The sequence below is a fragment of the Bidens hawaiensis genome, unplaced genomic scaffold (assembly GCF_021521415.1).
Source record: "Bidens hawaiensis isolate Kalapana, Puna unplaced genomic scaffold, B.hawaiensis_p1.1 tig00039279_1, whole genome shotgun sequence".
Lineage (NCBI taxonomy): Eukaryota > Viridiplantae > Streptophyta > Magnoliopsida > Asterales > Asteraceae > Bidens > Bidens hawaiensis.
Genome location: NW_027496917.1, coordinates 74,220 through 98,260, shown reverse-complemented (window position 1 = coordinate 98,260; position 24,041 = coordinate 74,220). Strand labels below are relative to the sequence as shown.

Sequence of the window (24,041 nt, the reverse complement as noted above, 5' to 3'; positions counted from 1 at the left end):
CATCCTTCATACTTCAAATTAGTCTTCTTCAAACCCCAATTCGCACGTTAATTAATCCTCACTACTCTCACCATAAACATTTGATCAAATCCGCCACAAAATGCCAATAGACGCGATATCATCAATGTGTAATTTGGGGGTTTTGGATTCGGTTAATAAAGCTTCGATCTTTGAGATGTTAGAGAACTGGAACAGCTTCTGTTTGGTTACGGAAACGATCGTTAATGGTGGTGGTGTTAATTTATCGGATTATTACTCCAAGTTTCAGTTGGATGTGTGTGGGTTGTGCAAGAATGGTCTTAGATCGTTGGTTGAAGAACAGTTTGTTGTGTCGTTACAGGTGTGCTATGTGTGTTGTTTCGGATTTGAAATTATGGGTTAGAACGGGTTAGGGTCGGAACAGGTTGATTCAAAAAAGGTTATTTTGGTTCGGGTCGAAAGGGGTCGGGGTAAAATGGGTTGGTTTAAAAAAATGTTTTTTTTAATTGTTGTACATTTTAGCTTTGCTTCTGGTTTTCGGCACTGATGGTCAGAATGGGTAAGGGTCGGAACAGGTCGATTCGAAAAGATTATTTTGGTTCGGGTCGAAAGGGATTGGGTTAAAATGGGTTGGTTTAAAAAAAATATTTTTTTTAAGTTGTTGTAGATTTTTGCTTTGCTTCTGGTTTTCGGCACTGTGGTCAGAACGGGTTAGGGTCGGAACAGGTCGATTTGAAAAGGTTATTTTGGTTCGGGTCGAAAGGGATTGGGTCAAAATGGGTTGGCTTAATTTTTTTTAAATGGATCAAAATTGCGGTACATTTTAGCTTTGCTTCTGGTTTTCGGCACTGATGGTCAGAACGGGTTAGGGTGGTCGGAACAGATCGATTCAAAAAGTTTATTTTGGTTCGGGTCGAAAGGGGTCGGGTCGAAAGGGATTGGGTCAGAACATGTCTCGGGTCAAAATGGGCTGGGTTAAGAAGTTTTTTTTTTAATTGATGTATATTTTATTGGATTATTATTCCAAGTTTCAATTGGATGTGTGGTTTGTGCAAGAATGGTCTTCGGTCGTTGGTTGAAGAACAGTTTGCTCTATCGTTACGGGTGTGTTATGGTTTTCGAGTTGTGTTTTGTTTCGGGTTTGAAGTTATTGGAAATTACTAGGTTGTAATAGTTTAGCCGAAAGTTGTGTGAATGGTAGGACTGGCAAATGGGTCGGGTCGGGTGGGTTCGGGTCATGGGTCGGAACGGATTTGGGTTGGAATGGGTTGATTCGGAAAGGGTTATTTTGGTTCGGGTCTAGACCGGGTTGGGCCGAAGGGCATCAGGTTAGAATGGGTTTTGGGTCAAAATGGGTTGGTTTAAAAAATGTTTTTTTTTTGGGGTTGCTGCACATTTCAGCTTTGCTTCTGGTTTTGGCACTGGTTAAGCATGTTCATCAGTCGGTTACGCATGTTTAAATGTCAGCTGCGCACGTTTTGGTGCCGGCAAACGCATGTAGCCTGGCCCAGTATGTGCTTAACCCAGCGCTCTGCACAAGTAACTGGCGTCGGTTACATGCGCAGCGTTGTTTACAGTAGACAGGCATCAATTTAGTCTTGTTTACTAAACGGGAATAGCAAAACTAATGCTGTGGTGCTAGTTTAGTCAAAGAGTTTTTAGCTTTGAATTATGCGACTGTTCAGCATGAAAAACTAATTCAATGCTGCCTAATCTAGAGTTAAAACTTGAATTTGAATCACAGGAAAATTATCATCATCAGGTAACTCAAAAAGATAAAAGTTAAAAGCTATATGATTAGACAAGTTCACTATCAGGCAAGGTTTAAAAGTACGGAATCATGCCTCGAGGCGTTTCCTCTTAGCCTCATGAGGCATATGCCTCTAGGCGAAATGAGGCGTAAGCCAGAGGCGGAATAAAAGATAAGTAGAAAAAATATATATTTTATAAAAAGTTAAATATAAGGTATAAATTTGTGTATTAATGTCTAGGGTTAAATTCAATAAAGATGTAAAGTTGGGGTTAAAAAATGAAGTTTTGTGAAAAAAAAAAAGCTTAAAAGGAAAGAACGTGTTTTAGAAAATATAAAAACTAGGGTTAAGGTAGCAATGGAAACAAAACTTGGGTTCTAAGCGTCGTTTGAAGACCCTCGCATGTTCTAGGTACACATTTTGCTCCATTTAACCCTAGCAATTGCCCATTGAAATCATTTCCAACACTGCTACCGCCTCACTCATCCGCCCAGCCTCACTCAGATTTCACCGCCTCAGACCATAGAGGCGTACGCATTAAAGAACCATGTGAGGTGCTGCCTCATATTCGTTTTCTCACCGCCTCATCTCGAGGCGCCGCCTCAGACCGTTTTTTAAACCATGCTATCAGGTAATTCAAAAAGATATAAGTTAAAACTTGGCATAGTGGTAACTCGATAGCGAAGCAAATATGTGTTCGTGCATGGCTGTATGCTATCTTACCAAGGCTTCCTTGTTGCTGTCTTTTAGTATGTTTAAGCATGTATTTGTTGGTTATAATGCTGCCACGTGTATTGAATTGTCACTCTTCTGAATCATTAATGTCGCTTGATGTAAGCAGGGCATGTTAGAGAAGAATTACGCGCCTAAGTTTTGGAAGAATTTTGATGCTTATAAAAACGTCACCGACTCTGAAGTTAGTGACGGAAATGTACGACATGCATTTGGTTTTGTCTCAATTATTCAGTTGCTATTAATATTTACATGTGATTTGAAGTTATGTATTTGGTATATATTCAAACAGTTGCAAGACGAGGCGGTGGAGTTAGTATTGTGCAAAGCTTTGGAAGAAATATCACGGGAAAAACAATATCAAGAAAAGTGTTTATTGATGTTGGTTAACTCTTTACAACTATGCCAAGAAAGTAATACATCAACAGATGGGTACTCTTTAGATATGGAAAAAATCTTCTTTTCTAAATATCGATTAATTATCTCGTCTGTTCTTATGACCACCATGCCACGCCACTTTACTGGTAGGTGTTTCTGAAGGTTATATTATGCACTTTCTTGCTCTTTTTAACCTAACTTTTATCTCAATTCTAAACACACATTTGTTAATCATGCTATTTTTTTAATGGTCCATTTGCAGATAAAAGGTAACCACTTTTGATCAAATTCTTATTTCTGGGTTGTTTTCACCTCATTTAAAAAGCTTAAATCTTAAAAAAAAAAAGAAAAAGAAAAATATATTTAGGGGAATCTTGCAAGTAAAACGATTTTCAAGTACCACGTCAGAAAAAAAGTCAACATGGTCAAACTTAGCAACACGTCAACTGCCATGTCATCAATTACCCTTTATGAATTCTTTGAAAGATTGAGCCTTTTGAAGATTACAAAATTGGTTACCTTTTTATGCAAAATATTTTTTATTTGGCAAGATAAATAATTAAAGACCACAATGATTAAAGTGAAACTTAAACCGAGTTAGAATTTCGAATATTTATGGCGCTTTAACATGTTTATAGAGATACTTCACGTGTACTTCAAAAGAAGATTAGAGGAATTAAGTACAGTCATGGCGGGAGATTATGAAGACAATGATCAACCTAGAAACATGGATATTGATGGAACCTATGATCAGAACAAAACCTTGCAGAACAAGTTAGTTAGGAACATAGGAATGGTTGTTCATAACCTCAGAAATCTTGGATTCACATCTATGACCGAAGACGCATACGCATCCACAATATTCTTGCTCTTAAAGGTGAACATTGCGTGTTAAACTTATTAAATACTTGTTTTTTATTATAAGTTTTTTTTATCTTACGTTACATTTTATGAACCGTTACAGGCTAAAGTTTTTGATCTAGCTGGCGATGATTACCGAACGTCTGTTTTGGAATCTATTATGGGATGGATACAGGCTGTACCTCTGCAGTTTTTACATGCACTTCTTGATTATCTTGGTGATTCAATGAGCTCTCTTAGCCCTGAAATAGCTAAATCTCCCTTAGCATCGACTCCGTCATCTTGCTATCAAAAAGCTGGTAAACCATCTGAAGGAATAATCAGATGGCAGTTAAGATTGGAATATTTTGCTTATGAAACTTTGCAAGATTTGAGAATCGCTAAACTGTTTGAGATCATCGTGGATTATCCGGACAGGTTAATTTTCCAGATGTTGTTACTTATTAGAGTTGAATATGGTAGGTTTATTTTCGTAACAATCAGCCCACTAACCCCATCCAAAATTTACGTTAACTTTCAATTAAAAAGACCAAAATACCCTTGGAATACTTGTGTTATTCAAAATAATAAAATCTTTGGGACCCACTTAAATTATTTAATTTTGTGATGTTTTAAATGGGCCCTAAAGATTTTATTATTATGTTTAAGTAGCACAAATAGTCCAAGGGTATTTTGGTATTGTAATAAAAAGTTGACAGAATTTGGATGGGGTTAGTGGACGGGACTTCAATTGATACTGATGCAGTTTCTCACGCAATCACGTCGGAATTAAACACACGAATAAAAGCTGGAACTTATTTGTATATAAAAACTCAAAGAAAATCAATCTCCCAACAATGACAATAAACAGAGTATTTAAAGGCAAACCCTAAAGCTAAATAAAAGGAAACACAATCATAGATAAATTCAAATACTCAAAAAAAATAAAGACTTAAATTAATAAATGTTCCAGCTTGTTCTGCAAGTCACCAGCCGACCCCCTTTAACTTGGGCCTTCCTCAATCTGCTGTTCCTGCTCCATGTATAAGCCTGGGCCTGTTGGGCTTCGATTTGGGCCTGCTGAATCGGTCTGGCCCAACGGACTAACACGAACATGGATTGAACCATTGATTGCATCATTCTCCCCCTCTTTGATGAGACTCGTCCTCGAGTTGAACGGATCATCCATTTCTGGCAAATAAGGAGACAAGTCGGATATATTGAAAGTAGCAGAGACATTATAATGGCCCGACAAATCGATTTTGTATGCGTTGTCATTGATCTTTGCCAACACCTTGAATGGACCATCTGCGCGCGGATGTAACTTACTCGCACGACCACCAGGGAAACGATCTTTACTAAGATGTATCCAGACAAGATCACCCTCCTTAAACACAATATTGTTATTGACAATCTGTTCACGAACCTGCTGGTGTATTAACTTGATTTGCGCAGCCCGATCTTCACCTTCCGCACTGAAGTGTTCTGTTGTAGGAAACAGGGCAAGGTCCAACGGTGTAAAAGGATTACGCCCATAAACAATCAGAAAAGGAGTCATACCTGTAGACCTGTGAGTAGACCGATTGTAAGCAAACTCGGCTTGTGGAAGAACTAAATCCCATTTTTCGGATTAGACCCAACAAGGCTGCGCAACAAATTTCCTAAACTGCGATTTGTGACCTCCGTCTGCCCATCACTTTGCGGATGGTAGGCGCTACTAAAATTCAGGCGCGAACCCAACCGCCTCCACAACGTCCTCCAAAAGTGTCCCACAAACTTGACATCCCGGTCTGAGGTTGTTTTAGGCACACCATGCAATCGCACTATCTCAGAAAAATATAATCGGGCCACATGACTTGACTTGCATCATAAGTCTTAGCACAGGGAATAAAGTGTGCCATTTTAGAGAACCTATCAACAACAACCATTACCGAGTCCTTTTGGCGTTGAGTGCGGGGTAGACCGACAACAAAGTCTAAACTGACATCTTCCCATGGCCCGTCAGACACGGGTAATGGCATATAGAGACCCGCATTAGAGTGTTGCATCTTGGCAATGTGACAGATCCAACAACGTTCAACTATCCGGGTGACATCCGTACTCATCTTTGGCAAGAAAAAACGTTCTTTGATCAACTTAAGCGTTTTATCACGGCCAACATGCCCCGCCAACGCCCCTCGGTGCCCCTCTAAAACAATGGCATCCCGCAACGAACATTTAGGAACGCATAATTTCATCCCTTTAAATAAAAACCCGTCCTGTAGTGAGTACTCCTTAGGCGCTAATTGGCAGGAAGCCCAAATTGCCGAAAACTCAGGGTCATCGGGATAAAGGGTACAAAACGTGCCAAAAGCTTCAACCCGAACTTGCAGAGAGGTAAGCAGGTTGCGTCGCCTGCTTAGAGCATCGGCTACGGTGTTTGTAACGCCCGATTTGTGCCGAATCACAAACGAGAACTCCTGTAAAGATTCAACCCATTTAGCATGACGCGGGATAAGCTTATGTTGGCCTTGAATAAACTTCAGCGCCTGATGGTCAAAAATAAAATAAACTCGTTTGGTAATAAATAGTGCCGCCAATACTCCAAACTTCGGTTGATAGCATAAAACTCTTTTATCATATGTGCTATACTTCTATCTCGCTTCACTAAGCTTTTCACTAAAAAACGCAATGGTCGAGTATTTTGACTTAAAACACCCCCAATTCCAAACCCGGAAGCCTCACATTCAACTTGGAAGGTGATCTGGAAGTCGGGTAAAGCGAGTACAGGTGCTTGAGTCACTCGTAGCTTTAATTCTTCAAAAGCCGCGGAGGCCGCGGGAGTCCACTTAAAATGGCTTCCTTTGAGGCAGTCAGTTATAGGAGCCACAATTGAGCTGAAATTCCGTATAAAGCGGCGATAGAACGATGCCAACCCATGAAAACTCCCAACATCGTGAAGGGTAGAGGGTGTTGGCCAAGAAGTGATAGCCTCGATCTTCAACTCATCCATCCGAATCCCATTCCCCGAAATGAGATACCCCAAAAAAAGGACTTCGTTTAACAAAAAGTGACACTTCCATTGGCGTAGAGTTTTTGTTCCCGAAGGATAGAAAAAACTTGTCGCAGATCTTGTAGATGTTGTGGAAGACTTTTGCTAAACACCAGGATGTCGTCGAAATAAACGACGACGCATCGCCCTATCAGATTTTTAAATACATGGTTCATAAGGCGCATAAAAGTACTTGGTGCATTCGAAAGACCAAACGGCATCACCATCCATTCATATAATCCGTCATGCGTTTTGAAAGCTGTTTTCCATTCGTCCCACGGTCTCATTCGGATTTGATGATACCCGCTTCGCAAGTCTATTTTAGAAAATACCTTAGCGCCGCCAACTGATCGAGATGATCATCGAAACGCGGGATAGGAAACCTATATTTTATAGTGATTTTGTTCACGGCGCGACTGTCGATGCACATGCGGTATGTACCATTGGTTTTAGGTACTAACAACGCGGGACCGCGCAAGGACTCATGCTTTCACGGATAAGACCCTTATCGAGGAGTTCCATCACCTGTCTATGTAGCTCTTCGAATTCTTTAGGATTCATTCGATAAGCGGGTTTGTTCGGGATTACCGCCCCCGGCACGAAATCAATGCAGTGTTGTATCTCGCGCATAAGGGGTAGCCCAGCCGGTATATCAGTTGGGAAAACATCACTGAATTCAACCATAAGAGGTTGCAAATCAGTTGGAATTTCGGCCACCACGGGGTTGCTTTCAGCGACCACCATAGCAAACATAACTGGTGGTTTCGAATAACGCGTGAAATCTAGAAAAGCTGATTTAGTCAAGACAAGTGCTTCCATTCCGGCTTTGCGTGTGTCAAGTGGTGCCAATGTAACGTTAACTCCATCTTTTTAAAAGAATAAGTATTGTTGAACTCGTCATGTCGTGTTTTCCTATCATATTGCCATGGCCTCCCTAACAGAATGTGACACGCATCCATTGGGATAACTTCACACCAAACCTCATCTGAATAACGATTACCAATACTAAACTGATCAACACATCTCTGATGGACTTTCACCACATTACCTTTTTTTAGCCACGTCAGTTGATAAGGATCGGGATGGGGTTCAACTGGTAATCCTAGCTTCTCCACCATACTGGTAGCAACCATGTTTTCACAACTTCCCCCCATCAATAATAACGGTACAAACTTTGCCTTTCGATGTGCATTTGGTTCTAAAAATATTGTTGCGAAGCCACAACATATCGTCAACAGCTCGTGTCGGGACGACACTTAGGACTCGCTGTGTTATTAAAGTCTCCCCATTATCGGGATAAATCACCTCGGCTCGGTCGTCATCTGGTTGTTCATCATTGGTGTCATACACGGGATTAGTATCGTCGGTGAGAGTGACGAGCTGTTTATTCGGGCATTCTCGAGCAAAGTGACCAAGGCCCTGACAACGATAACATTTGGTTAACTTGTTCGTGGCAGATGGGGTGTTAACAGATGGCATCGTCACCGAGGAACCTTCAGGTTTGGTTGACCCGATTTTAGAACCCGATGCCGCTGTGGTGACTCCGGTTCCCCTCGCGGGTTTGGCTCGGGCTGGACCAAATATTCCTGCCGTTGTTTTGCCTTTTGCCTTTAATTGTTTTTCTACCTTCAGCGCAAGTTGACACACATCGTTATACGACCAATATGGTTGTAGCTGAACCACATCAGCAATGTCAGAACGTAACAACCCTAAAAACCGGGCAATCACTTGTTTTTCTTCCTCGTCGGCTCCACAACGCATACGTAACCTATCAAATTCAACAATTATCTCCTCAATGGTGGAAGTCCGTTGGGAAAGGTTATGATAATCCAAGAATGCTTCTTGGCGATAGTTAGGTGGTAAAAACTTATTACGGAGTAACTTCCGCATCTTGTCCCATGTCTCAACCTTCGACCGCCCCTCTTGAGCCCATTTTTTTTTACATGTTCCCACCACGATGCATATTTTCGTAATTTAATGGTGACGAGTTTTACCTTGTATTTGTCGGGAATGTCACGTAAATCGAACACACGTTCAACCGTGTGTAGCCAATCAATGAATTCGTCTGGTTGAGCTCTTCCTTCGAATTCTGGTACTTCGATCTTCATCCCAAGACCTCGCAGGGGATCGGACCTCTCCACATCACGTGGATGTTCACGTCGACCAAACGGATTCCACCGCTCAGGTTGCGCGAACGGGTTTTGATAGCCGGCTCCGTCATCCCGGATAACAGAGTCGGTCTCCGTCTCCTCGAATTGATCTTCGTACTGCCACTCCAAATCCCAGATTCGTTGTTGCAGCCTTGCGATCTCTTCTACACGCCTCGTTGCCTCGGTCGGCGTTTCTATGGGGATGTCTCTGGAAACGGTCACCTCGTGCATCCATGGCTTTAATACCAATTGATGCAGTTTCTCACGCAATCACGTCGGAATTAAACACACGAATAAAAGCTGGAACTTATTTGTATATAAAAACTCAAAGAAAATCAATCTCCCAACAATGACAATAAACAGAGTATTTAAAGGCAAACCCTAAAGCTAAATAAAAGGAAACACAATCATAGATAAATTCAAATACTCAAAAAAAATAAAGACTTAAATTAATAAATGTTCCAGCTTGTTCTGCAAGTCACCAGCCGACCCCCCTTAACTTGGGCCTTCCTCAATCTGCTGTTCCTGCTCCATGTATAGGCCTGGGCCTGTTGGGCTTCGATTTGGGCCTGCTGAATCGGTCTGGCCCAACGGACTAACACGAACATGGATTGAACCATTGATTGCATCAGATACGAAATTGAAATTATTGGACTAAAAAAGTCAAATTTAAACTGATGGACTAAAAGTGTTTGGGTCAAACCGCAGTGATTTAAACCGTATTTAACTTTACTTATTAATAATACTTCAATAAGTTCAAATTAAAGCTAATAATAACAAATGTTTATAATTATGGCATTAGTGCTCCAGTGATTGAAGATTTGAAACAATGTCTGGAGTACACCGGTCAACACTCGAAGCTTGTCAACTCGTTCATCTCCGCTCTGAGATACAGATTATTGACAGCCGGCGCGTCAACGAATGATATATTGCATCAATATGTTTCAACTATAAAAGCGCTTAGAACAATAGACCCTGCAGGAGTGTTTCTAGAAGCTGTTGGTGAACCAATTCGGGAATATTTAAGAGGAAGGAAAGATACCATTAAATGTATTGTGACAATGCTTACTGACGGTACAGGTGGCAATAATAGCGGCCAGGGAAATGGAGATAGTCTTCTAGAAGAGTTAAACCGAGATGAAGAAAATCAAGAAAGCAACAGTCTTGATGATGATATTCATGCTGATGACAAGCAAACATGGATAGATATCCAACGGTATGTTATAATTAAACTTTAACCAAACAAACGATCAAACACGAATAGTTGAACAAACGGGGTTTTTTTTGTTCATGTTTGTTCGTTAAGGAAATGAACTTGTTCATGTTTGTTTATTATCGTTTTTTAATTGTATAAACGATTGGTTCATGAACGAATATAACTGAACATAGATGAACCAATTGAAAATTAACATGAATATTAATATGCTGAGCCTAAAAAGGTGATAAAACTAGATTAAGTTGTAATGAGTGATATTTTACTCAAATAAAACTAGACATAGTTGTAACGGGCTTAACAATAAGTGAATACATAAACGAGCAAACTTAGCTAGCAATCATTAATGAGCATAAATCAACGTTAACAAAAATAAATGAACGAACACGACATGTTTTCATGTTTGTTCGCTTAACTAAATGAACAAAAAGTTTTGATCATTTTTCGTTTGTTTTATTTTAAATAAATGAACATAAACTAACTTCCAGCCGACCAGTTCACTGAATGTTCAGTTTGTTTACAGGCCTAGGTTCGGGTCAAAATAGGTCTGTTGGGTTGACCCGAAACACCTTTTGTCAATTTTTTTTATTTTCTTACACGTTTCAGGTGGGAACCCGACCCGGTTGAGGCTGACCCGTTAAAGGGGAGTCGATACAGAAGAAAAGTTGATGTACTCGGGATGATTGTTAGCATAATTGGTTCAAAAGATCAGTTAATAAACGAGTATCGTGTTATGTTAGCTGAAAAGCTTCTTAACAAAACTGATTACGACATCGACACTGAAATACGGACATTAGAGCTGCTTAAGGTAAGTGTTTTGCAAATAAATATTATGACTTCCGGTTATTGAATTATTAGCATCTAATTATATTATAATTCTTATCATTACATTCAGATACATTTTGGTGAAAGCAGCATGCAGAAATGTGAAATCATGCTTAACGATTTAATTGATTCAAAACGAACAAACACGAACGTAAAAGCCACCATAAATAAATCATCTCAATCAGGTATATAATAAATTTAACATTATAATGCAAGTTATAACAAACACCTTTCTTAATACATCTGTGTTTTTTTTTTTTTTCGGTTAGCATTGTTTCCAATTTATTCAGATAACGAGGTTTCATTTGATATCCTTGATGCTTCGATCATATCTTCAAATTTCTGGCCACCTATCCAGGTATGACTTATCACTTACAAGTTTTAAATATTTGTATTTACCATCAATAATATTTTAATTAAATATGAAATTACAGGAAGAGGATGTGAAATTACCAGAGGCCGTTGACCGGCTTTTGACCGACTATGCTAAAAGATTTCATGAAATCAAAACTCCCCGTAAGCTTCTATGGAAGAAAAACCTCGGTACTGTGAAGGTCAGTCACATTTTTATTTAACTTTATTTTCGATTCGTTTATTTATCGTTATTACTTTCTAAACGGAAACTTTTGACTCACGTGACAGTTGGAATTGGAATTTGGAGATAAAACTTTGCAGTTCACAGTCACTCCGGTACATGCTTCAATCATTATGCAATTTCAGGATCAAACAAGGTAAAATTTTGATTTACACAAATGGCCCCTGTGATTTATCAAAGTTTCACTTTTGGTTCTCAAGTGTTGGAAAGTAAACCACTGGTTCAAACTTATGCGAACAAACAAACGCAACACAAGTAGTCCCGTTGTATTATTTGTAATAGTAGGGGTATTTTGGTCATTTCACACCACTTATCTGCATATTTTATATTTTTTGTTTCAGTTGGACCTCCAAAAATCTTGCAGCTGCTATTGGGGTCCCTGTAGACACACTTCAAAGACGGATAAACTTCTGGATAACCAAGGTTGGTTTTTATGAGAATTTGTATGTTATCATATTAGTTACAAAAGAGAGACTATACACCTCTATATATAATATTATAACCGAGTTTGGTAAGAAATAACTAACTTACGTAACAAAAAACTAACTAACAAAGCCAACCATTTGGTCAAGACTCGCTATCAGTAACTAACAAAGTCAACGTTTGGTAAACACTAACTGATAGTATTTAACAAAGTCAACATTTGGTCAACACTAACTAATAGTAACTAACAAAGTTAACTTTATTAACTTAATGTGATGCAGGGGATTGTTGCTGAGTTAGCAGGTACAGATTCGTCTGACCACGTGTACACACTGGTGGATGGCATGGCGGATGGTGGCAAAACCGTAAATAATGAGGCGTTGGGCGCAGACGATGAAGCTGAAACATCGGTGGCTTCAGTTGAAGATCAGTTAAGAAAAGAAATGACCGTGTTTGAGGTACATTTTTAATATATTAACGATATCAACTGTACGGTACTAAAGTCATTTCACTAGTAGTCACATGCTTCAACTTTTGGTACAGAAATATATCTTTGGAATGCTTAAAAATGTCGGTAGCATGGGACTGGAGCGGATTCATAACAGTCTCAAGGTAACCGACGGTTTTTTGTTTTTACGCAAGGGTATTTTCATCATTTCATTAAAATAAGACAATATTTTGTTATGGTGTTGCAGATATTTTGTGCAAACCCTCCTGTTTATGACAAATCAGTCCAACAACTTCAAAGCTTCTTGTCGGGTTTAGTTGCAGAAGAGAAGTTAGAACTTAGAGACGGCACGTATACTATAAAGAAGTAAAAGCAAATGCTAGGAAATGCTTTATTTAAATTTGTCAATATTTATAACTGTATGTTGTTAATTTGGTTGAAAAATTAGAAACATTCAATCTTTCATGATTTTTAGATGACTTTGATTAATGAAACTTAAATTTGTGGTTGAGTAAAGGTAAGGTCTTGCTCATTGCTATGGATACAAACAATTGGAATCATACTTCGTTGATTATATTGGGGATAATTTAATGCCACCACTCGAACCTTGAGCTAGCTGGTTCTCTCCGAAATGCGTTGAGGCGCAACAGTTAAAAAGGGATGATATTTGCTCTTCTCTAGGCTTTTAACTTGAGCAATTTTGTTTTTCTTGATATTTTATTTTCTTTCTATAAAGAAAAGGTTTCTTAATAATTATTTTATTTGTTTTTCTTTTAACTAGGCTTTATTTTAACTTGGGCAATTTTGTTTTTTTTTTAACTATGCTTTATTTTATTTTATTTCTATAAAGAAAAGGTTTCTTAATAATTCTATAAAGAAAAGGTTTCTTAATAATTATTGTATTTGTTGTGTAGAGGTTATTTATAATTCTTATATTTTATACCTCTTAACTTTATCATATATCTAAACTTATTATTAAGTCTATTTCTTTCTTATCTTTAGTGTGGAATGATTTGTAAGGAAATAGTTCATTTTTTGTATTAGTTTTAATTAGGGATAGAAATAATATCTTATGCTAATTAAGACAAATATATCAATCATGATTTTTAGTCTAGATGCAAGAAAAGGTGCATGAGTTGTATAGATATTTTCCTTCTTGAAGTATATATAAAAGAAGGTGATGAACTTATCCTCAACTACGCCTCTATTATTTCTGTTCAATTATTTGTAACTTATATACATTCTTAGACTCAATTGGTCATGCCCATGTCAATCATTACACAAAGTTTTCCACATTTCCTCTTTGGGGAATTTTTTCTAGAATTATTATTAATTAATATGAAAATGTTTTTGTCTTGATTTTTACTTTTGTTCACCATAAGATTAGAATCTTCAATCACTTAGAAGAGGAATGCCACTAGACTAGACTAGAAGAAGCTCTTTGGTATAAATAGCTTGATATGTTATTTATAAGTTTGCGTGCCCAATCTTTTTAAAACCGTTTTGGATCAGCCGGGTAGATGAAACCACCTACACATTTGGTTTGGTTGAGTATTCTACTCTCTTTTTGACTTGGATCGGTTGTTTATGAATTTGACTGGTTCATTTAAAAATCTTATTTACTAATTCATTTACTACTTCGTACATCATAATTTTTCAGACTCTTCTTTTATCGGCATTGCAAATTCATGCAAAAATATAAAGGGGGTTTCACTTAAAAAAAATAGTTATACAAGTATATTTAAATTTAAATTGTTTATGACGCTATCTCGTTTTTAAAATGGTCTAAATAATAAACCAGTAAAATAGTCAGATCGACAACCGATCTCTTATAAAAATCTAATGTCTATTTATACATACTATGCAATTAGCCTTCAAAATATATGTTCTGGAGTGTATTCATGGAATCATGTAAGATAAAACATAAAAAACAAAAAAAACATAACTTTCAAAAACTTTTATAATTTAACATCTTTGAATATTATTGATAAAAAGATAACTCAATAGTTGAGGGCATTTGCATTGATCTTATAGGATAAAGTTTACAAGTTCATTGAATATGTACTTCACATCTCTTTTTCTCATGTTATCTAATCTTTTTTAGATGTAGACTGAAAAACAACACAAGTGTCAATCATGAAATGCTATCTTATTTTCATGGGAAATTAACAAAAACAGATAAATTAATAACGATACTTTTAACAGATCAGATGACACGTAATTATATAATTTGGATTATAACTTTAAAAAAACTATTAACATATCAGATGTCACGTAATTATATAATTTGGATTATAACTATAAAAAAACTAGAACTGATACACCGGCTAATAATATTGACCCTGACCCATAAGTCACGTCTACTGTGATCCGTGTATGAAGTTTTACCTAAGCTTGGTTTTTTCCATGAGATTTCACCAAAACATTAACAGTTTCTATCTTCACCGATGAATTTTTTTCGTCAGTGAAAATTCTCTAATCCATGGATTATTAAAATCATTAACTTTTGTTTTCAGAATATTGGTTTTAAATAATCCCAACTATGCCCTATTGGTAAATAACGGTCCTAACTTCAAAGTTGCCTGATGGTGGTACCAACTAAAGGGGTATTTGTTTTAAACGGCCCGCGACTAACGGAAGTTAACTCCGTTAGTGATTTTCTGATGTGGCACGCCTAGTTGTTAAAAATTAATTACATAAGCAGCTTACTTGGCATCTGATGATGATGAGCAGGCAGGCACATCATTTTTATACATTAGTCAACAATCACAAATCAATATAAACCCTAATCATTCAAACCCAAAAAAAGCCTCTGTAAATTTTAATTGACAAAGGGGTTTTGATAAGAGAATGAAGATGATTAGAATGCATAAAAATGTTTACCCGATTGAAAATGAATCGAAGAATTTATGGCTCGTCAGAGTTCCGATGGTGACGGTGTATCAACAGAGGGCAACGTATGCTTTCATAGGGTAAATTTCGTGATTCCGTCGGCTATTTAAGACGCATTTAGGAAACGATCTATAGCCTGTAAAAGCATAATAGAGGTTGTGTCCATCTTGGATTGGGGTTACGAATCAAAAGATGTAATCAACTAGTAATGAACCTTAATTTGGCGTTTCGGTCATTAATTTGGCGTTAAAAGCTCGCTGGAGTAGATGCCGGAAGCATCGGAAAGAAAAACGTGAATGAAATGATGAAGATGGAAGTTGTAATATCATGTTTCATTTCACACCCTTGAACCTTGAAAGAAAACCAAAACCACCCTCAACTTTTTCCACATAAGCATCCACGTATTCGCCACATAAGCATTTGACAAGTAGGCTTGCTACGTCAGAAAATCACTAACGGAGTTACCCTCCGTTAGTCGCGGTCTATTTAAAACAAATACCCCTTTAGTTTGTACCGCCACCAGACAATTTTGAAGTTCGGACATTTATTTACCAATAGAACATAGTTGGGATTATTTAAAACCAATATTCCTTTTTTTTCTATACTGAAATAGTTATCATATGTGATTTAACTAGGATAAAATTATAACTATATTTAATTCGCTAAAGTATGGGATAAGTCTCGACCGTTATTAATTAGAACATTTTTTTATAAACGATTTTCTTAGATCCTCCAACAAGATTTATTTTAATGTAGAACCCATTTGTTTAAGTATTAAGCTAATCATTTGTGGTTAATTAGTGGTTAAATTAAGGCTGTATTGTCTTAATCAACTTGCCATGCAATGTCCACCCACACCACTAATTGTGGATTATCTTTATTATGTTATACTCTAATATAATAAGTTAAATCTTATTTGATTCTACTTTGTCACACGACGCATAATTATATATACACTTGTTTACAACAAGTTAAAAACAACTTCAAATCAAAATAAATAACTTTTATAAAGATGAAAGAAAGCTGGGTTGGCTTGAAATGGATATCCTTATCCACTTATTATAAATTTTTATAATTATTTTTATACATAGAAGCGTTCAATAAAAAACGGATTTTCAGTTAAGAAGAATGATAACCATATAAACACATGTAACTTTTGATTTAACTATATGCAAGACAATGTGTAATCACTTACGGCAATCTCTTTCGAACTTTTATATCATATCTAACAAAAATCACGTACAAGTAGATTATATGATTTAATAGTTCTTTTACTTAAAAATTTTCTATATATTAAACACGTTATGATATGTCATAAAGAAAAAGAAACCATTATTGCGCATCCTCTTAATGATAAAAGCGTAACACTTGGTATATACTTTATTAAAATTAACTTTTCGTAATCGAAGAAAAGAATGGAATCAACTTGGGTTTTGTTTTATAATTTTATTTTCTTTTGTCGTTTTGATTTTAAAATAAATAAAACAAAATAGCTTTTATTTAAAAAAGAAAGAGCAATGAAATGTACAATTTTCTTATAAGGTCTGCTTTTTAACAAACTGAGATTTAACGTACTTTATTCCTTTTAACAACAAATGATAAAAGGAGCGAGAGAACACACACCAGCTTAACAAAATTAAAAACCTAAATAAGTTAAGCCAAATGAGTTAAGAGATCTGAGTTTATTCGAGTCCGAACTCAAGTCTAAATTAAAGTTCATTTAAGAAACAAGTTAATTTGAACCCCGAAGTTCATATATAAAGCTTGATTAGGTTTGTGAACTTAATTGACTAAGTTATGTATATAAACATGATAAATATTATTGCATGTCTATATATAACAAATAATATATAATTAACATTAAAATAAGTAATAATTTTTTAAATCAAATCTGAAATATTACTCAAGACAAACTCAAATTTGAGAACTCAAAACAAGCACCTCATACTCTCTTCACTAATATATGCTTAAAAGAAAATCACATTTACTAGTGAAAGATGTAGAAGAAAAATTCAAAAATATATTAAATAAATTTTTGGACTTAATAATATTTTAATATTTGCTCAGGAGTATCGGAATACATAAAAACAAAATGTCACACTAATTATGCATTTTGCATAAAAGTTAAGAGAGTATCAAAAAATATAAAATAAATATCATAATAATTAATTTTACTCTTTTATTTTTATTCTCGTACCTTTACACCAAACTATTGGATTGGTCAATAATAACAAGCCGTAATGTTCTTCTTATCTCGTACATTGAGATCGGCAATCTTGTCACGCCACGTGGAAAAAGTGATGGAAATCAGGTTCGACACGTGGCACTGTATCATCCAATAGAAACTCATATATATGACGTGGCAGGATAATGGCTACAAACGTATTATTATTTTTGTTTTTTACCTCAATGTTTATCCACTTGAGTAAAGAAATCACATATTATTTGATATCAAACTAGGGTTTTCCCTACGCGTTATACCGGAGCAGGTTGGTAAAACCGGAGCAGTGGCAACCCAAGCGGTGAGGGTAATACGGGTGTTAAGATGGTAAGTCAACGCAATTCGGTGGGTTTCGGTTGTGTTTGTTATGGTACCAGAACTCAAACAAACATAAAACCAAAATATTATAAAAATTGAGGTAGAATAATAGGGTGATGTCGATCAGTTTTTAGTAAAACTTAGGCATAGTAAAACCCGAACGTTGTTGATCCGGGTTATTGAGGCGGCGAGTCTATGCAAATTCAATCAGTTAATGTTATGTTTGTTACAGGTTCGGAACTAATAAAAAGAAGAAGAAAAGAAAATAAAACAAAAACAAAATTGACATTTGGTTGGTTTCCGTAATGTTCGTTATGGTATCATAACTAAAACAAAATGCGGCATGCTAGTCTGTGCGAATTCGGTCGATTTCCATTTACTTCGTTACGGTATGGGAACTAAAATATATGAAAACAAACAAAATTAGCATTCGATCAGTTGTTATTATGTTCGTTACGATAGAAGAGATAAACAAAATTTATAACAAACAAAAATTCTAGAATCAATAAGATGTCGCAAAGTGGCCCAATATAGAAACTTGACGAAAATTCTTAATTATTATTATTATTAGATAAGAATACTTTAGAAGTGGTGGGAATAACTATTTATTAAATTTTAAAAATGGTATGGGGCTGTCTTTGAGGACCCAGATGAAGGCTTTGGTTGCAGGAGGGCCAATCATTTCATCCCATGCTTTTTTATTTGTCATGGGTTACTCGTTTTGTTTTGTCATGCACTCATAGCGCATAAACGAGCAAAGCTGTTTGTCAGTTACTCAGGATTAACTTACTAAAGATTGAATCAAGTCGAACATAAACAAGCTCGAGTACAAGTCCGGGCTTCACTTATCAAGCTTGAACCAGCTCATGATCGACTTGACGCATGTACACTCATAATCAGAGGAGTGACCTAACTCATGCTAGTATTTCCTTAATCATTGAGTTTTTTCTGGAAACGATGCGAGAGAGGGACCAATAAACCCAAATGATTCAATACAAAGTGAGCATATGCGTTCTTCAAACATTAAACATGTCACAATATAATCACTAGTTATAAAATTAAAGAGAGATTCCATATTTTCATAATTTTTAAGTTTATTATATAATCGCTAGTTATAAAATTAAAGAGAGAGGTCATATTTTTTTAATTTTTGAGTTTATATTGGTTATCATTTAAGCATCTATCTGAATTCATATATATGTTATAAATTTCTAGCTATTATAGTTACATGTGATTTTTCATGCAAACGTAAACAAATATTAAAATACGACATATTGGCATATGCAGTTTAGGTGAGAGTACGTATATATATTTCAATGGTTTGATCATATCATTATAATCACATAGTTTATTCATGCGTTATAGATGTGAACCACTTTAACACAACCTTGTTTGTTACAGACACCGTTACAACTAATTTATACACTAATTTTTTAACAGTGCATCAACAAACCCTACGTCAATAGCTTAAGCAATGACGAAGCTTAGTTAGGGCCGGGGGTCCACCCCCTCCCCCCGGTTTTTTCGCGTAGTGGTGTAAATTTATCCGTTTTCGTCCAAAATTTTTTATGCGTAGTGTAAATTTAGGCGTTTTCGGCCGAAAATTTGAGCCCCCCCCAATCATTTGTGAATTTTTGTATACATTTTGAGTCCGGCCTTCCGATGTCTTAGTCCAAACTTCGCCATTGAGCTTAAGGCTTTGAAATTTTCAATTATTTTATCACTTTTTAACAGTTTAAAAATATCCAAATTCTACTTCCTATACTTAGCATAGAAAAATAACCTTTTATCTGTGTGTTAAATTCTATATAATATATATTACTAATACTAGAATATGGTAGATGGGCATGATCTTGATAGACTATAAAAGTCTACATTGTAACCAACCACTTAAAGTATGCATTCACTTATTCAACATAGAAATCTTAATAATCAAATCATAACCCATAAGATAATATTATTTAATCACTATCTTAAGATTTTTCATTTTTTATTTTAATTATTAAATAACTCTACCAAAGGCTTTAGCCTGACGTTATTTGTGCATCATCTACTAAGAGATGAGAGTTTGGTCTCTGCAATGAAGTATTAAGTGGATTTAATAAATATAGCTTATGAGCCATTAAAAAAAACTCTAAAAAATAATTAGACAATATTGTTTCTTAAAGTAACTAAAATTACTTCCATTTTCTTTCTCTCAAATTTTTTAATTAAAACTCAAACAGGTTACAAACACTTCTACAAAGCTTAACACCAACAAATGATCCAACATTCAGCACAAAATCAAATGATGAACTAACAACATTTTAGCACCTCTAGTTGGTTCAACCAGGTTATGTCATAACGCTTGAAATATTTGCTTTTTATGTCAATAAAAGAAGAGTATACAGTTATTTTAATAATTGACGGTGTCCTGTAAGTGTCAACAAGAGCTTAAATCATATTCTCATGAAAACTATTTATCCTTACCTCTTAACTCTATTGAAAACAAATATTTATGCTGGTAATTATTTCAACAAATGGATATCTTAATTTAGACTTCTAATTGAGTATGCCCATACAAAAGTAGTTTGTTAAAGCACCACAAATAAGAAAAAATAAAAGGAAATATTCCCATATGGGAATGGCTGATTCATATTAAAATAATACTTGTGTGTTGTGTGTGTAACCTATCTATTGGTATGTATATAAAAAGTCAAAAGTCAAAACCAATCAAAATGAAGAATGAAGCAATCTCTATTTCACAAATGGACAAAAACTTACACAAATAAATTCTCGTCACCTCGCTTTGCAAACATTTCAAAGGCACACACTTATCTTCTATTCTATTCTCATAACAAATTTTTCCAGCACCCTTTTCATAACTTTTGATTATGGTGAGAAATGATAACTCTAAGCTCCCTCCAGGCTTTCGGTTTCACCCGACTGATGAGGAGCTAATCATGTTCTACTTAAGGAACAAAGCGTCGTCTAAACCTTGTCCGGTTTCTATAATCCCGGAGGTTGATATTTACAAGTTTGATCCTTGGGAGTTGCCTGGTTAGTAATTTAAACAAAGTTATAGTATAACTTGTTGTGAAAACGATTATGTTAATAGTTTTAAATTGTGACATGTAGAGAAAACAAAATCCGAAGAAAAAGAATGGTATTTCTTTACTCCACGTGACAGAAAGTACCCTAATGGGGCTCGCCCAAACAGGGCGGCTGTTTCAGGCTATTGGAAGGCCACAGGGACAGATAAAACTATCTATAGCGGATCAAAGTACGTTGGTGTAAAGAAATCCTTGGTGTTCTACAAAGGTAGGCCACCAAAGGGTACTAAGACTGATTGGATCATGCATGAATATCGATTAAACGATTCAAGATCACAACCCATTAAGAAAACTGGATCCATGAGGGTATACACACTTTTTTATATACTTTTCATTTTTGGTGAATTAATTAGTTGAACATAAGACTTACCTAACCATACATGTGCTTTCAGTTGGATGATTGGGTCTTATGTCGAATTTACAAGAAAAAAAGTACCGAAAAACCTTTGGAACAAAGAGAAGAACATATAAGTACTCAAGACACCCCTAGTGATGATCACAATGCCGTGGAGATACAGCAAAAGAAAATTCCAAGGACATTTTCACTTGCTCATTTATGGGAGTTAGAAACTTTAGGCTCAATCTCTCATATTCTAGGCGAACGCAACACGGACTATGACAAAAATATCGGATCCACAGTGCCACAATCGTCAACTTTGTTCCATGAAACAAGATTCTTGGAGCCTCATGTCGTCAAGTTTGAAGACGAAAATCCTAATGCTTACTTGAACCAAACAAGTTTTTATAATCCAATGCTTCACTTCCAATGATTCTGTTAATGGAATTGACATATATAGAAGAAAATGTTAGTCAGTTTGATCACTTTGATGCATATTAAAATGGTGTGTGCTGGGGTGGGGGCTCATTTTGCCATCATCAATAGTTGTTAAACTTCAAATGGTTTAATTCTTTAGTTTCCAATTATTAGTGTTGTAATGTATGATAGTTTGGGCCTAATAAAATATGGTTTGGTAATACTGATGAAGCAAAACTATCAAGTATGTAAATAATGATTACAATATAGTTGAAAAAACTAATAAGTATATAAACAATGGTTATAACATGATTGTAACATAAATAATTGAAGTATATAAATAATGATCATAATATGGTTCATTTGATCTATATGATGGGGTTATGTTATTGCTCACGAATAAATTTAAGATACCTTTTAATGAATATTTATTTTGAAATATCTTTATAGTTATGAAAAGTTGTTAAGTTGCTTATATAATAGCCGTAAAAGTACATCTTCTTTTTCTTTTTTAACTTAAGATTGCACAACCGACATAACACCAGGCCAAACCAAGCCCAAAGCCCATATGAACTCTAGCCGAGGCGTTGTGCCTTCGTAGCGATGAATCGGTGATCAAGTATTTCCGACAACCATCTGACTTATGCTTTGCATCTTAATTAAGTCTTGACACAATTTCAATACATATTCAATTTTGTAGTATTTAACATATGCCCTTTATTGAGCCATTTAGAATAAACCCTAACTCATTTAAAATAACTAACCTAATAGAGAACCCTGAATATTACTTTTATTGTAAATCATAAAACATATAAAAACTCGTATTCGTTAATGTACAATCATAGAACACATCTCTTATTACAATAACAAACTCAAATCAAAAATGTGCTTTACTTATTATAATTTGACCAGTCTTATCATCTTATCGTACAGAATACACACGTATAATACACTATCTAAAGGAGGCTCCAGATACTTGTGATATTAATGTGGATAGGTATAAAAATATCAAAGACCACTTTCAACCATACGTTGCATGTATCGTGTTTGTTTTGATTTGAATTAGACAAAAATGGAAAGCTTAAAATGGAATTAATTGGTGAATTGGTATGGTAGGTGTGGACCAATTAAAATAAAGTATTGGTTTAAGCGTTAACTTTTAATTCGGATTAACTCTTGTTTGGAATGACTTTACATCACCTCCAATTATTTTTTTTTTTCAACAGCGACTTTCTCAGTTAAGTGGTATCGCGACCGTAATACGGTCCCATCACCCCTCAGGCCTGTTGACATTATCGGGGCCCACGCTGGCATCCAAGTGGCTTGGCGTTCCTGGTAAAACCCAGTTGGCTCACCCCGCCCGAAGACACGACAAGTTTTTATGCTCTGAGAAAATCCAGTTGGCATCAAGGATCGAACCCAGGACACCCGGGTCCCATCACCTCCAATTATTAGGAAAGTGTTTTCACTAGTTAAAACAAAATATAAAACTAATTTTAGTGTTAACTTACAATATATCAAAAAAAGGTTGTTACCCGTCGCGTTGTGCCATGGCACATTGGGCAGTTCTGTGTTGGTTATACCTGGGCGTCGTTTCCGTAAGTTGACGTGAATTCGGTTGGTATCAGTAACGTTCTTTACGGTATCAAAACTAAACTAAAAAAATAATTCCTCAAACTAACGTATTTTAAATAACCACACCACCTTACTTTTTCATTGTTTGATTAAGTATGAAATCTATAAATACAAAAATCTATTTCTATTTAAAAAACAAAAAAAAAATGGCTTCAAGAAGGTTTGAACTCGGGACTTGCAAGTTGCAACAACAAAACAACACCACAATAACAGCTTTCTTTTTTGTTACTTTTATTACTTTCAAATCAACAAATACTAAAACACTACCAAAAAAAAAGACGCCTCCAAGAGGCTCAAACTCAGGACCTACAACTTGGAACAACACAACAAAACCACCACACCTGCTTCTATTTTTGTTACTTTATCTAGTTTCAAGTCAATAAATTCTAAAATAAATTTAGAAAATAATAAAAAAAAGAAAGAAACTTAGTAGCTAGCACATGACAACCACTTATTAGACCACAATTCTTTTTCCTATAGCTATAGGTTCCTTTTATATGTAGTATAATTTATAGAGTATGAAATAAATATGAAGGACTAAAGTATTACACAAATCAACAAATATGAACTAATTAGCAGGTAAAAGTAAAAAAAAAGATTGAAAATCTTATGCCACCGATCTGATTTGTGGTTCAATAGATTAACACTTAACAAGCCGAATAAAATCAAGAAAGCTTAAGAGTACTCAATTTGACCAATTGTGAAGATGGTTGCCTATTTGAAGCGAATTGAACATAAGCAATAAATTATAAAATTTAAATGTT

At 35.6% G+C, this 24,041-nt stretch overlaps 2 protein-coding genes across 2 annotated transcripts; both read left to right on the top strand.

Moving 5' to 3' along the window:
- The first annotated feature begins 87 nt into the window (after positions 1–87).
- On the top strand, positions 88–12,868 carry LOC143591123 (anaphase-promoting complex subunit 2-like). Its single transcript, XM_077071426.1, has 15 exons — positions 88–340; positions 2,572–2,661; positions 2,755–2,986; positions 3,479–3,717; positions 3,805–4,118; positions 9,664–10,077; positions 10,681–10,882; positions 10,970–11,084; positions 11,169–11,257; positions 11,334–11,453; positions 11,542–11,630; positions 11,836–11,917; positions 12,199–12,375; positions 12,461–12,529; positions 12,613–12,868. The coding sequence occupies exons 1-15, from the start codon at positions 101–103 to the stop codon at positions 12,733–12,735; spliced, it is 2,595 nt and encodes an 864-aa protein (XP_076927541.1). The 5' UTR covers positions 88–100; the 3' UTR covers positions 12,736–12,868.
- Positions 12,869–20,574: 7,706 nt separating this feature from the next.
- Positions 20,575–21,691, top strand: LOC143591124 (NAC domain-containing protein 2-like). The gene is made up of 3 exons (XM_077071427.1): positions 20,575–20,835; positions 20,914–21,194; positions 21,281–21,691. Exons 1-3 carry the CDS (start codon positions 20,670–20,672, stop codon positions 21,656–21,658), a joined length of 825 nt encoding a protein of 274 aa, XP_076927542.1. The 5' UTR covers positions 20,575–20,669; the 3' UTR covers positions 21,659–21,691.
- Positions 21,692–24,041: the final 2,350 nt, after the last annotated feature.

What these genes read in the sequence shown, in the direction of transcription:
- LOC143591123 (XM_077071426.1), top strand. Translation starts at nt 101, where the DNA reads ATGCCAATAGACGCGATATCATCAATGTGTAATTTGGGGGTTTTGGAT. An exon ending in AGTTTGTTGTGTCGTTACAG is followed by an intron (nt 341 to 2,571) that starts GTGTGCTATGTG and finishes TGATGTAAGCAG; the next exon opens with GGCATGTTAGAGAAGAATTA. An exon ending in CATGCCACGCCACTTTACTG is followed by an intron (nt 2,987 to 3,478) that starts GTAGGTGTTTCT and finishes ACATGTTTATAG; the next exon opens with AGATACTTCACGTGTACTTC.
- LOC143591124 (XM_077071427.1), top strand. Translation starts at nt 20,670, where the DNA reads ATGGTGAGAAATGATAACTCTAAGCTCCCTCCAGGCTTTCGGTTTCAC. An exon ending in TGATCCTTGGGAGTTGCCTG is followed by an intron (nt 20,836 to 20,913) that starts GTTAGTAATTTA and finishes TGTGACATGTAG; the next exon opens with AGAAAACAAAATCCGAAGAA. An exon ending in AGAAAACTGGATCCATGAGG is followed by an intron (nt 21,195 to 21,280) that starts GTATACACACTT and finishes ATGTGCTTTCAG; the next exon opens with TTGGATGATTGGGTCTTATG.